The sequence below is a fragment of the Macrobrachium rosenbergii genome, chromosome 22 (assembly GCF_040412425.1).
Source record: "Macrobrachium rosenbergii isolate ZJJX-2024 chromosome 22, ASM4041242v1, whole genome shotgun sequence".
Lineage (NCBI taxonomy): Eukaryota > Metazoa > Arthropoda > Malacostraca > Decapoda > Palaemonidae > Macrobrachium > Macrobrachium rosenbergii.
The window spans coordinates 22,669,582-22,686,431 of NC_089762.1; the positions used below are offsets into that span (position 1 = coordinate 22,669,582).

The window sequence follows — 16,850 nt, forward strand, 5'->3', positions numbered from 1 at the left end:
TGACGAACTATGTGCGCCTGTTAGAAACACATACACTGCATGTGCGGTTGTGACGACATTGGAGGTTTACACAGATACAGTGAGGTATCTGACGCATGTATTTGTGCTTTCCTGACCATGATCAGGATTTAAGTGCATGGAGACAGTGTGAGTGCGTATGTGTGTGGCACTCTCTAATGGTATATTATCAGAGGAACAGACACTTCCGGGGAACTTCATTTTGTGACTGGGTCTGATTTGTTAGTGGTGCAGTGTTGAAGGACCGCCACTGGAAAATCTGTTATTTCATGCCATAGAAGTGAGTACCATAACTTATGAACACTATATCTTTTCCAAACATTATGTGGAAATACCCAGTTGTGCTGCAGCGAAATTCCTCTGTGTCTCCATTATGAATTTTCCCATTCTGTTCTCCACTGTACATTTTTCGATTTTGAATATTGATGTCAAGTAACACTATTTCAGGTTTTAATATATGATATGTTTCTTTTAACAGAAATTCTGGGTTCGTCCCTTGAGGACGAATATTTTGGAAGTGGTGTTTATTCTTTTACTTACTATATGACAATTATTGCGGTCTAGAATAATTAACCTTTTTACTCTATTTGGTTACCAGGGTGTTAGTCACTAGCATTGGTTGGTGTAGAATCATTAATCTGAATATTTGTGAATCAGAATTTCCTCTTGTGATGATTGCCATTCATAGGGGGTGGAAACCACTCCATTTCATGATCGTAGCTTTCCTAAGCATTGAATTAACTTTCGTTAAATTTGCAAATAAAGTCTAGTTTGTTCCAACGAATCTTCTGTATCAAACTGTGTATGTTTCTGTTTGTTGAAGACATGTTTAATTCCAGTAGGCCTTTGTTTGAAGATAGATTCAGAGAAAAGACGAGGTGAAGGAATTTGTTTGGGATGAGCCATCTTCCAAGATTCTGCTAGATCTTAGAAAAGTAAGATGAAAATGTTGTTCTTAAAACGGATACAGAAATAGAATATGGCCCTGCCTTGACCTGGGGATGAGCATCCGACACCTTCAACCAGCTCCGCCCTCCTCGAGTTGGCAGCAGTTATACATGAATAGATGGTTGAATGGATAAATAGATGGTTGATACAAAACAGGAGCGTCTTCCGGAGAGACATATCTTTTCTCCCTAAGCATTAATACTGGTATTGGCATCTCAGAAGAATAAGACTTTGATGGTTCATGAGTTCAGGTTTCCACTGATGTATGTTTCATCACCATAGCTGTTGTTGTTTGTCAGCAAACACAGATTCTGAACCTGTCCGTTTTACCTGTCTGTGTGTAGTCAGTCTTTCTTCCAAGATTCTGATTTATGGTCTCTGTGTAAATAGAAAAGACGAGGGTGAAGGAATTTAAAGATGTGTCATATCTTATTAATACTGGTTGATGTTGTTCTTGTTTAAGTGTCTAGTAATAGTTCATGAATAGATGGTTGAATGGATAAATAGATAAGTATACTCTTAGGAGAGACTATCTTATTAATACTGGTATTGGCATCTCAGAATAAGTTTGATGGTAGGTATAAAAATGCACTCGTGCGTCAGTCTTTCTCGAGCTCGAGTCTCTGTGTGTGTTTAAAGATGTGTCATGGGGCGCAAGGTTTTAGTGTCTTAATAGGGATTTCTGGGCTTTAGTTCATATTGGGGAATGTTTAGGTAGGTATAAAGTGCGCAGTGTGTGTAATTGCGGTATCTTGACTGCTTGTGTGTAGTAAAACGCGCGAGTGTTCCTTTTAATTTTCTCTCTCTCTCACTTTCTTTGGTGAGAAGCTTCTCGCATCGTCAAGCAGAGGTGTACATAAGTGTTAGCTTTTTTTTTATTGTTAATTTTAGTGTCAGATTGGATTGTTTTTTTTATTACACCACAACTAATTTTTGGGCAGGACTGTAGTGATGTCATCCCCTGAGTGACGTGTCAGGTGACATCATTAGTTTGGGCGGAGTGTCTCGCATTCTGCACCATCCTATGGGGAGCGCACATGCATTTTGAGAGTGCCTTATATGTTTTTTATATAGCAATCGGCAGTTCACATCGGCATTTAGGGTTTAATAAAGGGGAGTATTTTATTATTGTATTATCTCTAGGGACTTTGATAATTGGGTAGTAATTTATTTGACATTTGTTGAGTTACTGTAAGTAAACATTTCTTACACAAGTGTGTACATTTCTTAGATTTTTTTAAACTTTTTTTTTTATAATCACATACATATGTGTTTTATTTTGGGTGCATACATGCATGTACGTAAAGAGAGAGCTGTTGCTGTAAGCTTACTCAGCAGTTTTTTGTCTTGATGACAGGAGAGGCAGACGTGTCTCCGAAGTTTTGTCCCCAGCGTTTTTTCTGTGTGCTTTGGTAGACCTTGGATGATGAGATAGGGGGAATGGGGTATTGCACTGGGGGGAGGGGAGGGGAGAGAATGTTTTTCCTCTCTCTCTCTCTCTCTCTCTCTCTCTCTCTCTCTCTCTCTCTCTCTCGTGTCTATCTGCTCGAGTCCCATTTTCTTTATGTGAGGGTAGACTCCCATTTTCTTTACTTGGGGGAAGACTGAGGGTTTTTTCTTGGTTTGCCCTTGAAGACGTGAAGTTCATCTTGACATACTTTGTGGTCAGTTGTGCGCTCAGTCCACCCTTTTTTTTTTCCCATGAGACTTTGGATTTAATTTTGGGTTTAATTAATTTTGAATTTAGTATTGTGTTTAGTTAATTTTGGATTTAATTGATTTTGGATTTAATTATGAGTTTGATTAGTACTTTCTTTTGAGTTTTGGGATTAACATTGTGGGTTTCGTACTGTGTGGGAATTCTTTCAGGGGAAATTGTTTTTTCTTGTATTTTTTTTTATAAGGGGTATCCTTTTGCAGGACTTGGGAAATTTTGTATTTGGGATCAGCCAAGAATAGTTAACGGATTTGATCAAGAAGAGGAAAGTTGCAAAAATGAGGAGAGGAAATAGCGATCAGAGATTCCTTAGATCAGCCTATGGTTGCGTAGGGCGCAGAGATTCAGTCCGCGTTTTGAAGGGTTTTGTTGAAATTCGGAATAGCCAAAGGTCGATGGTGGGGTTGAGTTCTCGGGTTCCACAGATTCGTTGTTATAATTGTTATATGCACGGACACATTAAGAGATTTTGTCGTGTTAAATAAAATTTGTAAATGGAGAAATGCTTTACATAAAATAAAATATGTAAATGGAGAGATACTTTAGACAGAATAAAATATGTAAATGGAGAGATACTGTAAACATAATAAAATATGTAAATAGAGAGATACTTTAGACAGAATCAAATATGTATATGGAGAAATGTTTTAGACAGAATAAAATATGTAAATGGAGAGATACTGTAAACAGAATAAAATATGTAAATAGAGAGATACTTTAAAAAAATAAAATATGTAAATGGAGAGATACTGTAAACAGAATAAAATATGTAAATGGAGAGATACTTTAGACAGAATAAAATATGTAAATGGACAGATACTTTAAACAGAATAGAATATGTAAATGGAGAGATACTTTAGACAGAATAAAATATGTAAATGAAGAGATACTTTAAACAGTATAAAATATGCAAATGTGGAGAGATACTTTTTACAGAATAAAATATTTAAATGGAGAGATGCTTTAAACAGAATAAAGTATGTAAATAGATATATACTTTAAACAGAATAAAATATGTAAATGGAGAGATACTTTAGACAGAATAAAATATGTAAATGGAGAGATACTTTAAACAGAATAGAATATGTAAATGGAGAGATACTTTAGACAGAATAAAATATGTAAATGAAGAGATGCTTTAAACAGTATAAAATATGTAAATGCGGAGAGATACTTGAGACAGAATAAAATATGTAAATGGAGAGATACTTTAAACAGAAAAAATAGGTAAATGGAAAGATATTTTAACAGAATAAAATGCGTAAATGGAGAGATACTTTAAACAGAATAAAATATGTAAATGGGGAGATACTTTAAACAGAATAAAATATGTAAATGGAGATATACTTAAAACAGAATAAAATATGTAAATGAAGAGATACCTTAGACAATAAAAAATGTAAATGGAGAGATACTTTAAACAGAATAAAGTATGTAAATGGAGAGATACTTTAAACAGAATAAAGTATGTAAATGGAGAGATACTTTAAACAGAATAAAGTATGTAAATGGAGAGATACTTTAGACAAAATAAAATATGTAAATGAAGAGAGACTTTAAACAGAATAAAATATGCAGATGTGGAGAGATAGTTTAGACAATAAAATATATAAATGGAGAGATACTTTAAACAGAAAAAATAGGTAAATGGAGAGATATTTTAACAGAATAAGATGTGTAGATGGAGAGATACTTTAAACAGAATAAAATATGTCAATGGGATATACTTTAAACAGAATAATATATGTAATGGAGAGATACTTTAAACAGAATAAAATATGTAAATGGAGAGATACTTTAAACAGAATAAAATATGTAAATGGAGAGATACTTTAAACAGAATAAATGATATAAATGGAGAGGTAGTTTAAACAGAATTAAATGAGTAAATGGAGAGATACCTTAGACAGAATAAAATATGCAAATGGAGAGATACTTTAAACAGAAAAATATATGTGAATGGAGAGATACTTTAAACAGAATAAAATATGTAAATGGAGAGATTCTTTAAAAAGAATAAAATATGTAAATAGAGAGATACTGTAGACAATAAAATGTGTAAATGGAGAGATACTGAAAACAGAATAAAGTATGTAAATGGAGAGATACTTTAGACATAATAAAACATGTAAATGGAGAGATAATTCAAACAGAATAAAGTATGTAAATGGAGAGGCAGTTTAAACAGAACAGAATATGTAAATAAAGAGAAACTTTAGACAGAATATGTAAATAGAGAGATACTTTAAACAGAATAAAATATGTAAATGGAGAGATACTTTAAACAGAATAAAACATATAAATGGAGAGATACTTTAAACAGAAAAAAATATGGAAATGGAAAGATATTTTAGACAATAAAATACGTAAATGAAGAGATACTTTAGACAGAATAAAATATGTAAATGGGGAGATACTTTAGACAGAATAAAATATGTAAATGGAGAGATACTTTAAACAGAATAAAGTATGTAAATGGAGAGAGATACTTTAAACAATAAAATTTGTAAATGGAGAGATACTTTAGATATAATAAAATATGTAAATGGAGAGCTTCTTTAAGCAGAATAAAATATGTAAATGGAAGAGCTTCTTTAAGCAGAATAAAATATGTAAATGGGGAGGTTCTTTAAGCAGAATAAAATATGTAAATGGAGAGATACTTTAGACAGAATAAAATATGTAAATATGGAGACTTTAAATAGAGTAAAATATGTAAATAGAGAGATACTTTAAAAAGAATAAAATATGTAAATGGAGAGATACTTTAGACAGAATAAAATATGTAAATGGAGAGACTTTTAACAGTATAAAACATGTAAATGGAGAGATACTTAAAAAATAATAAAATATGTATTTGGAGAGGTACTTTAAACAGAATAAAATATGTAAATGGAGAGATACTTCAGACAGAATAAAATATGTAAACGGAGAGATACTTTAAACATAATAAATATGTAAATGGAGAGATACTTTGAACAGAATAAAATATGTAAATGGAGAGATGCTGTTTAAAATGAATGTAGGGTTGAGTCGATGGAGTTAATATTTTAAAGATGTACAGTAAGTGTGAATACAGAAGAGAGGCAAGAGATCATGGAGGTATTTTGGATTAAATATGATAGATGATGGTAGTATGAGAGAAGAATTCAGTCACAAGGTTAAGCAAGGAAGGTACCACGGTGCATGCAAAAGATGGGATCCAGTTTGGAGTGTCTATGGGAACCATGGTAGGAATGCATTTGAGAATTGTTGAGCCAACTTTCCTTTAAGGAAATGAAGTGGGGATGTTAAAATAAAATAAAAGATAAATATGGAAGCTGCTGAGATGGGGTGTTTGCACATATAGGGCATAAGAAGAATTTAGTTGATAAGAAATGCAGATATGTAGAAGATTTGACAGGGTTAACTTAGATAAGAGGTGTTTTGAGAATATTTTGAGATGGTATGTTCATGGGAAAAGCATAGGGGGTTATAGGTTAGTGAAAAGAGTGTGTAATTTACTAGTACATGGAGTGTGGTAGAGAGGATGGTGTGTGCGTGTGTTCGTCATCCATCGGAGTGGACAAGACAACAAGAGCATCTCGTTTTCTTTCTCTAAAGGAATGCGATTTCAACCATACAATATTTCCGTCTGTTTCTCCCTAACCATTGTTGTCTTGATGTATGTACAATCACCACTACTTGCATTGCCATGCAAGCATTCTAATCATATATTCATAATGTTCCAACGAATCTTCTGTATCAAACTGTGTGTAAGTTTCTGTTTGTGAAGACGCCAAACGTCTCGCCATTTCACATATATTATGCTACTGCATTGTATTCATTAATCTTTCTTGAATCTCAACCAATTGGCCATATGTAGAATTTCCTGGCCTTTCCATTGATATATGTTTCATCACTGTATGTTAATCATGTCTCTCAATATCGCCATCTGTTTGTCTGCCGACAAACAGATGCCCGAGAGTGTACCTCTGTTTTTACCTGTCTGTGTGTAGACGCTACTTTACCGCTCGCACGCATCAATAACATCTTCGAAGATTCTGTACATTATTGTTACGGGCTGCTCTAGGAGCAAGAGCCCGTGCTGGCACAAGGCCAGCTAAATCTAAAACAACAACATGTACATTAATCTCAGTGAGGAACTACCAATAAACCAGTAAACACCCAGCCAGTATGTTACTCAATCCCCAGTCCTTACACTGGTGACCCCGGAGTGACCCGAAGGACCTGGCCGACCCAAGATGACGACCCATGCACCGACAGACCCTTCACTGCCTCACTGCTTCCCGCCATTCCCGAGTTCTCAGTAGAAGTCCGACCCTCCGAGATGACCCACACCACCACCGGAGCCCTGGATGCCTCCTCCAGGAAACCTGAAGCCGCCCCCGCACTCGTACTGGACGAGCTGACCAACGAAGGACCAGCCAACGTCATCCTTCAGTCTGCTGCCGCCCCTCTCGAGCTGGCTACCAAGGATCAGCCGCCGTCATCCTTCAGCCCTCGAGCCGGCCACCGAAGGATCATCCGACATCACCCTTCAACCCGCTCCCGTCCTCCTCCTCGAGCTCCTGCCGGCCGGTGCCACCCTTCAGCCTCCTACCCGCCCCTAGCCCGAGCCCTTCGAGCCAACTACAATTGTCGGCAAGACAATTTCCACATCGATGCCTCGCTTGGGGGGGGGGGAGTATTGTAAGAGCCCGTCGCCGTCTCTTCCAAACACAACCGCACCGCACCCTCTGCCTGAGCAGTCGTCTCCGCAGCTGGGCCGATTAATCAGACGTTACCCACGTCTTGGGGGAGAGTATTTGTAAGAGCCTGACGCCGTCCCTTCCAAACACGTGTGTGTGCGTGTGTTCGTCGTCCGTCGGAGTGGACAAGACAACAAGAGCATCTCGTTTTCTTTCTCTAAAGGAACGTGATTTCAACCATACAATATTTCTCCCTAACCATTGTTGTCTTGATGTATGTACAATCACCACTACTTGCATTGCCATGCAAGCATTCTAATCATGTACTCATAATGTTCCAACGAATCTTCTGTATCAAACTGTGTGTATGTTTCTGTTTGTGAAGACGCCAAACGTCTCGCCATTTCACATATATTATGCTACTGCATTGTATTCATTAATCTGTCTTGAATCTCATGCAATTGGCCATATGTAGAATTTCCTGGCCTTTCCATTGATAAATGTTTCATCACTGTATGTTAATTATGTCTCTCAGTATCGCCATCTGTTTGTCTGCCGACAAACACAGATGCCCGAGTCTGTACCTCTGTTTTTACCTGCCTGTGTGTATAGACGCTACTTTACCGCTCGCACGCATCAATAACATCTTTGAAGATTCTGTACATTATTGTTACGGGCTGCTCTAGGAGCAAGAGCCCGTGCTGGCACAAGGCCAGCTAAATCTAAAACAACAACAACGTGTACATTATTACGGGCTGCTCTAGGAGCAAGAACCCATGCTGGCACAAGGCCAGCTAAATCTAAAACAACAACATGTACATTAATCTCAGTAAGGAACTACCAATAAACCAGTAAACACCCAGCCAGTATGTCTCTCAATCCCCAGTCCTTACAATGGTACTGAAAGTGCTGGAATGATGTGTGAAAGAGATGGAGTGGAGAGGCCCTAATATTCAGGAAGGGAGAGAATGCACGTACAGTGCATGTAATGAGTTTGATATACTGCTGATGAACTTTTTGTGTAGGTGTATTAAATGGGTAATGTTGTAGAAATTCTCTGCGCAAGGGTTTCATTCACAGCTCTGTAGTTAAAGTGTGAATATAACTTTGATTGTTGTGTGTTTGTCTCTGTGGTGCATCACCTCTCTCTCTCTCTCTCTCTCTCTCTTTACACACACACGCACGCACACACACACATATATGTGTGTGTGTGTGTGAATAACTGAATCACGAAAATATGGAATGTGATGAATATATAAATAAAGACAAAATCCACGAAGGAAAGAGAAACAGTGGAGTGCTGCGAGGCCTTTCAACTTGTCGTCCTTTACTTAGCAGACTGAGGAAATATAAAAATAAGTTTACAAAGAAAGCTCATATAAATGATAGATGGGGATTACAAGGAAAAAATATGTACCTGGAATCCAACACAACTGAAGAATTAGCAGAACTGCCAAAACAGGGTTAAATATTTAAGAGGTTTTACAAAGGATTAGGACCGACCGTTCAGAAGCAGGGACAGGACAATTAAAAGATTATACAATGAGGTGAGTTACCACCAAAAAACGTGATAAAAAAACATCTCAGTAATGATCTTTTTTGTAAACAATAACAATTTTTGCAAGATGGACATTTTTACAAATAAAAAAAATTATATTAAACGTACGAATACATAGAAGATATATATAAGGTAACTAATTTGTAATTAAGTCCATGATTTTATCTTTTAGGTCATTCTCGAACATTTTTCAAATACAGGGGTCCAAATAATACATGCCAGGGCTAAGGTTCAAATTACAGCTGGAAGTAAACTGCATAATAGCAGAGTCTAAAAGATTTCTGGAAGAGAAATCTTTCGATCTGGCAATCACTGAACTTTCAGTCCAATTTATCCTGCGAGAGTTTTCACTTGAATGAATATAGCACTGGATGTTTGCCCAGTTTTGACTGAATACTTATGTGACTTAATACGTACATCTAAATCTTTGCTAGATTGGCTAATATAAAAATTGTCATTGTTCACAAAAAAAAAAAGAGAATTACTGAGTTGTACTTTTATAACATTTTTTTGGTAGTCAGTCACCCCTTGTATAATCTTTTAATTGTCTTGTCCCTGCTTCTGAACGGTTGATCCTAATCCTTTGTACAACCTCTTAAATATCTAACTCTGTTTTGGCAGTTCTACTAATTCTTCAATTGTGTTGGATTCCAGGTACATATTTTCTCCTTTGTAATCCCCATCTGTCATTTATATGAGCTTTCTTTGTAAACTTACTTTTATATTTCTTTAGTCTAAGTAAAGGACGACAAGTCGAAAGGCCTCGCAGCACCCCATTGTTTCTCTTTCCATCGTGGATTTTGTCTTCATATATATGCATACACATACACACACCAGACACCATCGGGGATTAATGAAAAACGGCTGTAGATTCTGAACGGTGTCGACTTAATTGCTAACTAAGCTATCTTCAGAGGACTGATACGAAGTGGTGGACATTAATAATTTATATGCTAGGACGACAATCTATACGAACATACAAAAAGTTGGAAAACAAGTATTTGCACCCGGCAGGTGTTTGTAGGTGGAGTCCTACCCTCGTTGGTGACAGGTCAAATTTACAAATCCTCGGGGAGCCCCACTTCACTTTACCGTTTTTCAAGTATTTCCTTAGAATTAAACTCCTCACATATTTATTTTTAGATTAGTGGATCAAGATCACACATGCAATAACTAATATTCACGTTCTTGCCGATACTTTCTTTTATAAAATTGGACTCAGTTATGTTTCTTTCTAGTGAATTATTAGAAAAAACTATCTTTTTTGTTCCTGCCTAGTTGATTGTGATTGTTTTCACTAACATGTACAAAGATTCCGCTGTTCACCTGTGCATTTCTTACACATCTGTCAAGTGAAAATACTTGTTTTCCATGTGTACACACACACATTATATATATATATATATATATATATATATATATATATATATATATATATATATATATATATATATATATATATATATATATATATATATATATATATATATATATATATATATATATATATATATATATATATATATATATTATATATATATATATATATTTACCATCCCTGGGAAAAAATCAGAAGATAATACAAGGCATACAAAGTATTTTATAGATATAGATACATACACACATATAAAGTATATGAATGTGTGTATCCGTATCTACACATATACTTTGCATGCCTTGTATTAGCTTCTGGTTTTTCCCCAAGAATGGAGAATATTTAAATACTTTCATTTAACAGTAAGTGACCGAGGAAAATGTTATGTACAGGATGTAATTTCTTAAGTTCATTACCGAAAGAAATTAAATGATATGATTTCGAGTCCTACTTTCCTGATTCAACTTTGAAGAAGTTGATTGTAAACAAATATTTCGTGGGGAATTTGTATTGCTGCCTGCATCGGCTGCATGCATGTCAGTTTTCGGTAAATAAATGCCTAGCAGTAACAAGTGTCCATTTCGAACTGGATATAAACCGCATTCATATACTGTAAGTGGTACAAATCCTTTCAGCCTTGAGGCATATATTATTCGAGCCAACTTTTTTTAGGCTTATGCCATAGAATTGCCTCCGGTCTTGAGCTTAAAAGTTATCCAGAATGGAATAGGTGTTGTATTACAATACAGTAGGGTAGTATTTGGTAGCTTAATTATTGTTGCAAAATAGAGGCTAATTTTGCTGACAGATTTTTACATAATTTCCGTCAGAAAGTATGGTTATCTTAGCTTGTTACACACCCCTTTGATCTAACAGTAATGTGTGACCACAGGAAGAACTAGTCTTTTTATGGACGCAAAAACTAGTGAAAGTTAGGATAGGGATGCTACTGAACTTGACGTTGGACATTACATTATACTTTTATACTAAAGGCAAAATCAGGAACTATATTTGGGGGGCCGAGTGCATAGTAGGGGGTGAGGGCTACTGTGGGCCAAGTAGTCATTTTTGTTGTAGGCATTTCAGAGGTAATATAACCTAACCAGACTTACCTTTATCTAACCAAACCTTGGATGCCATGTCCTATCCGGTCTGGACCCCCCAAGTAATACGTGACCTCGTACTCTGTATTCGGCCAATGGTTTCATAACCTACTTTTTATATATGTCATCCATCCTCTCCAGCATTCTTTGGTACTACCAAAGACTTTGTGGAAGCCCTGTAGTTCTGCTCCCCAACCCCCTCCCCTGACACTAAGGCCTGCAACACTGGTAGTTAGGTTTTTCACTGAAGTCTACTGTTGTTTTTAGACCAAAGGGGATTGCATCATGTAATGCATGAACCAAATATTTCTGACATATCCAAGTGTAAAGTTCATCATAATTATTTAAAATTATATGAGGAAAAAGTAGTAGGATATGATGATGCCGTAATTTCTTACCAATGCTGTACAAGAATCATATAGTGTAAACCTGTTTTCTTGATAGGTTATCTCGTGTTTTATGCATTTCTGACCGTTAATGTTAGTGCAAACTGCTCATTTTAGTGTTTCCTCAGCCCCCCATATATAACAATTATGGGGGACCTCAATGGGAAACCAGGGTACTTAGAGTTGGTGAAATAAAGGCAAATAAACTGCACCAACAGGAATAGTCTGAAATACATCAACTGCAAGAAAAGCAGTTAGTAAAACATGTGGTTCATGTCTTTAATAAGTATCAGTCACAAAACAGTAGAGCTTAAGGGACAAAGACATCATAATGCCAGTCACAGGGGGTGCATCCTAATATTACTTCTCTAACGTAACCTAACTTATAGTGCCAGGTCCTTAACTGAGTTGAGGCTTTGGAAACCCCCCAACTCATCCTAGTCTTACATAGAAGGACCATATAAATTATAAAAGTGAAACGTAGCATATTCCTTGAGAGGTACAAAGCTTGTATGCACATGTATACCTCTTTTCCTAATCCAGGAATGAACAAATTCAGCCAAAAATGAAGAGGTCTCTTGGTAAATTTACTGTATGTCATACATGTACTTAGCACCTGCAAGCACTGTTCTTTTATATCTCTCTTATTCCCTACTAAGATTGGAAAGGAAAAATGTTTGGTGTAGTTTCTTTACTAGTATTTTGTGTCAAGATTATTATATCTGATCACAGTTAGTTATTGAGGATGTTTTTTACACTTAATGTATTTTGCTTTATTCAATAGAATATATTGTTGTTAAAAGTATGTTGTCTTCCTGTATGCTCAAGATCAGTTCCTCATAAGTAATGCTTAATACATGTGTGCAATTAGTTGGGATGTTTTCTAGACAATACAGTTATTTTATAGAATACAATGTACAGTTTTGCTACTCATATCAGTGCTGCGGCGTACACTATATTTTTATAGGTAGAAAAATGGAATGAAGCTCTTTCACTTGGCATTTGCCTCATGCATATCACTAGGTGTGGACTTACATAAACAGATGGTTTTAATTTTGGACATGTAAAGAGTTGTAAAGTTTTTCAAAAGGTATGTCACACACCTTTTAAAAATAAAATTGCTCCAAAAAGAATGAAAATGCTAGTTGTTCTGACACTATATACAAACTGTAGGTCCTTTACATTAGGAATTACTTTCAGCGGAGCTGGAAACGACTGTTGAACTTTCGAACAAGGTGGTTAGGCAGTTAACTACCATCTGGGGGGCGGGAGTACTGCTTGCCTGGATGTAAACGTTCCAATTTGCTTTCGGCTGTTGTGCGCTGCAGATGTGCTTCTTGCTATCTGCCCTGACTGCTGCTGAGCTGTTTTCCCAGTGGGATCTTTCTTGTTTTTGATTAATTATGAATGTTGATAAACCCCGTAAGCCCTCCTTTCCCCAGTGTGCATGTCATGGGGTGGGAGGGAAGAAGCACAATAGCTTCTGCTAGCATATTGCTATGGACCCACACACCCTTTGCTCCACCTGCAGAGGATGTGTGTGTTCTCATAACTCTCCTTGCTGGGAGTGTTGTTCCTGGTCTGCCGAGCAATGGGCGAAGTTTGAGGGGAGGAGACAGTACCAAAGGAAGCCTGCCAAGGCGTCATCTGAGGGTTATATGCCCCCGATGACTCCCTTGGTGGTTAACTCGTCGGGATCGTTTCTCCCTCCCAGCAAGCTTCCCCTTGTTGCTGCCTCTCCTTTGGGTGAGGACTCCCCACCCCCCCAACCTTCTTCACTCACTTCGTCAAGTGTGGAAGGCCGCGGGGGAGCAGATGATCAGGATATCCTCTCTGGGGCCTCTCCTTACTTGGGGGGGGGGAAATTTTTTCATTTTTTCCCCCAGAGCGAGTAGAGGGTTCCTCTTTTGACCCGACTTTGCCTTCAGGTTTGGCTGTGGAAGCGTGCCTCAGTGGCCAGGTTTCTGACTACATCTACCTGGCTGCGCCTTGGTCTACCTGGCGTTCCATCATTGGAGGGCCTGATCTCTCATCTGTGCGGCACTCCTGCGACAACCCACGCAGCTGCCGCTTCCACCATGTCAACCGTCATCATGACGTCATTTGCCAAGCTGCCTGTGACTGTCGCCTCTCACCTGGGCACCCAGGTATCAGCTGCTCCTGCCATGCTTCATGCCGTACCGCTGCCTCTTGGCTTCCTGGCCCCTCTAGTATGGTCATGTCATCGGTGCCTTATATCTCAGTACCTGCTCCTGCTGTCCCTGGCTGTTGCCGACCCACCCTCGTTTCTGACTCTGGCTCTGGCTCCTGGATTTCCTGACTCTTGGCCCGGCCTGACTCCTGCTCTTGCTCCACCCGTGCCCTCTACCCATGCATACCTGGCTCCCACGCTGCTCCACCTACCCCGGTAGCTGCTGGCCCAATCATTGACGTCCCCACTACCCAGGTTGTGCCTGCTTCCCTGGCTCCCCTGGCTGCTCCTGTATCTTCTCGTGCTTCCTCCTGGATGGGGGACCTGACCGCCATCCTGAAGAAGATGACGAAGAAGAAGTCGAAGAAGAGGCCTAGGAAGGTGTCGTCGTCTTCATCGTCTTTGTCATCCTCATCATCTGCTACCTCTTCTTCTTCTTAGCCTTGCCAGCCAAAGAAGAAGAAGAAGCCTGTCTCCCCCCCGCCCCCACCAGAAGTCCCGAGACTTCTAAGGGACTGTCTCCTTCCACAGGGAAGGCAGTGAGATCTCTCGTCAGCTCTTCCCAGCCTGTGGGCCAGGGAACTGATTTGTTGACCCCCGGGTCAGCCATCTCAGGAGCCGAGGGCGTGCAGACCTCGGTTTGCACTCCTGCTGCTGTGCCGAAGAAGTCTGCTTTTAAGGCCAGTGTTGTAATGGACACTTGTTCGCGAGTTGTGCCGAGTACCCGGGTTTCTAAGGAGACCCGGGTACCCCGGTCTGGTACCGGAGAGACCTCCCTCCTTACCGACTCAGGCACAGGACGGGAAAAAGAAACCGGACAAGTAGGTGTTCTGACTCTTCCTGCTAGCACTTCTATGAGTGCCAAGCAAGGTTCCCAGGAAGGTGTGCCTGTCTCTTGAGTCCGGACACCAGGCGAGGTTTCGGCCTCGAAGAAGTCGATGGAGCCGAGCGCCTGGCTTGAATCGCGTGAACTGCTCTGCTCTCCTTGGGACAATGCTTCGCTGAGGCGAAAGTGTTCTCCTCAACCCAGGTTGCCATCATCACCGCGGGTTGGTGACCACTCCTGGCCCACTGCTCCTGCTGGTTCCGCCAGCAAGACCGGCGGGGGTGCCTGATCTGCTTCACCTGTCCCCTCAACCTCCAGGACTTGGTGTGAGTCGGACAGGAGGAACTCCGTTGAGTCGTCTCCCCAGAGTTTGACCTCGGGGGCTTACGTTCCAGGTTTGGTTCTTGGATTGACCAGATCATACGCCTGCGTGGTGCAGGAAGGATCACAGGGGTCTGCCAAGGTTCTCTCTCCTGTGGGGAAAGTAGATCGGGAGTACCGCACCCTGGAAGGACTTGAGGGTCCTCTTCCCCAGGGCGCAGACACCCCCGAGATACAGAGGACTTTTGCAGAGGTAATTGCACTGATTTGTCAGCACAACGATCTCGGGGAAGGGACCACGGCCTCGTCTGTGGATCGTCCTTCACGCCTTGAATCCTTCTGGGGATCGAAAAAGGGCCCCAAGGTTTCAGTGGGGCCGCTGTGGTCCATGCTTGCCAAGGGGGTCCTTGATCAAGTGAATGGTTTTGTGTTTGGGGAAGACAATTCTTTGCGATCGAACCGCTTGGACAGGCTGCTTCCCCCTCCTCTGCCTTGACAGAAGCGTTTCTACACGCCTTGGAAGGGGCATTGCCGCGTAAACAGGTTGACCCAGACCTGGTTTGCCTAGGTCTGGGTCTCTCATTGCAGCAACTTACTGCAGAAAGTATTTCTCTCTCGCAGCAAGAGGCAGCAACCTTGGAAGCCACTGCCATGGCAGCTTTCCAGGCAGTCTCCTGGTTGGATCTGTGGTCGTTCATGATATCCAAAATGGCTGCTTCCTCGGGCGCTATCGTACCCGGGGAGGACTCCGCTTTCGGGAGACTGCGCCATTCTGGAGGTAGAGCCATCTACATCGCCCACCAGACGGCAAACCTGTGAGCCAACCTTGTCCTTAAGCGGAGAGGTGAGGCGCCATTGTTTCTCGCTTCGCCAGGTCCGTGGGGCCCAAGTCGGCAGTGACTCTGCGGAACGGACCATTGCTGGGTTCTGTCTCTCTCTCCCCTAGAGAGTTGGTAGATGCTGCGGTGGACAAGCATTGGGCTGTTGACAGCGATCGCCTTGTCCACCAGGCATTGGCCAAGACCTCCGGGTCTTCGCGTTTCACTGCAGCCCGGCCTTTGGGTCAGGCTAGCACTTCCTCATCCCCAAAGAAGTCCCAGTCTTCGAAGGGATCCTGAGGGAACACCCAGCCTTCTATCTCTGGAAAGGGTGGGCTTTCGTGCCCCTTCTGGCCTGCTTTCCAGTCTGGTAAAGGAGGCAAGGGGAAGAAGAAGAAGAAGAAGGGGAAACGCTAGGGGCGGCGTTCCCCCTCAACTGCTGCCGAAGGTGGGGGGATGCCTGTCGTGTCATTGGGCAACATGGCAGCGATACGGAGCTGAGACCTGGATAGTGGATGTCCTTCAGGAGGGATATTTACTACCCCTCGAGTCTTGGCCACCCCTCACCATCACACCAGTTCGTCTCTGCACCTACATTCCTGGTTCTCCAAAGGTCATCGCATTAATGCAAAAAGTGCAAGCCATGCTGAGCAAGGGTGCTGTAGAAGTCGTGTCGGATCGGTCCCCAGGCATTTACAGCCGAATCTTTCTCGTAGAGAAAGCCATGGGGTGTTGGAGACCGGTCATAGACCTCTCTCCCTTGAACCGTTTCATTCGCCAGACTCGTTTCACGATGGAGACTGCGCGACCCGTGCTCGCCTCCATCAAGAAGAACGACTTCATGCTTATGGTGGACTTGAAGGATGCGTATTTCCAAATACCCATTCATCCGTCCTCT

At 40.5% G+C, this 16,850-nt stretch overlaps 1 protein-coding gene across 2 annotated transcripts in view; it reads left to right on the forward strand.

Moving 5' to 3' along the window:
• The first annotated feature begins 207 nt into the window (after positions 1 to 207).
• Positions 208 to 16,850, forward strand: part of hd (humpty dumpty) — a 106,683-nt gene continuing 90,040 nt past the window's right edge. The window contains exon 1 of one of the 2 annotated variants that reach the window (XM_067124401.1): positions 208 to 298. Coding sequence is in view for 1 of the 2 variants with exons in the window: in XM_067124400.1 (XP_066980501.1) it covers positions 10,863 to 10,919 (57 nt within the window). In the remaining variant the exon portion in view is untranslated. Of the gene's footprint in view, positions 299 to 10,781; positions 10,920 to 16,850 lie in introns of those variants that run through there. The other variant, XM_067124400.1, reaches the window with a different exon arrangement.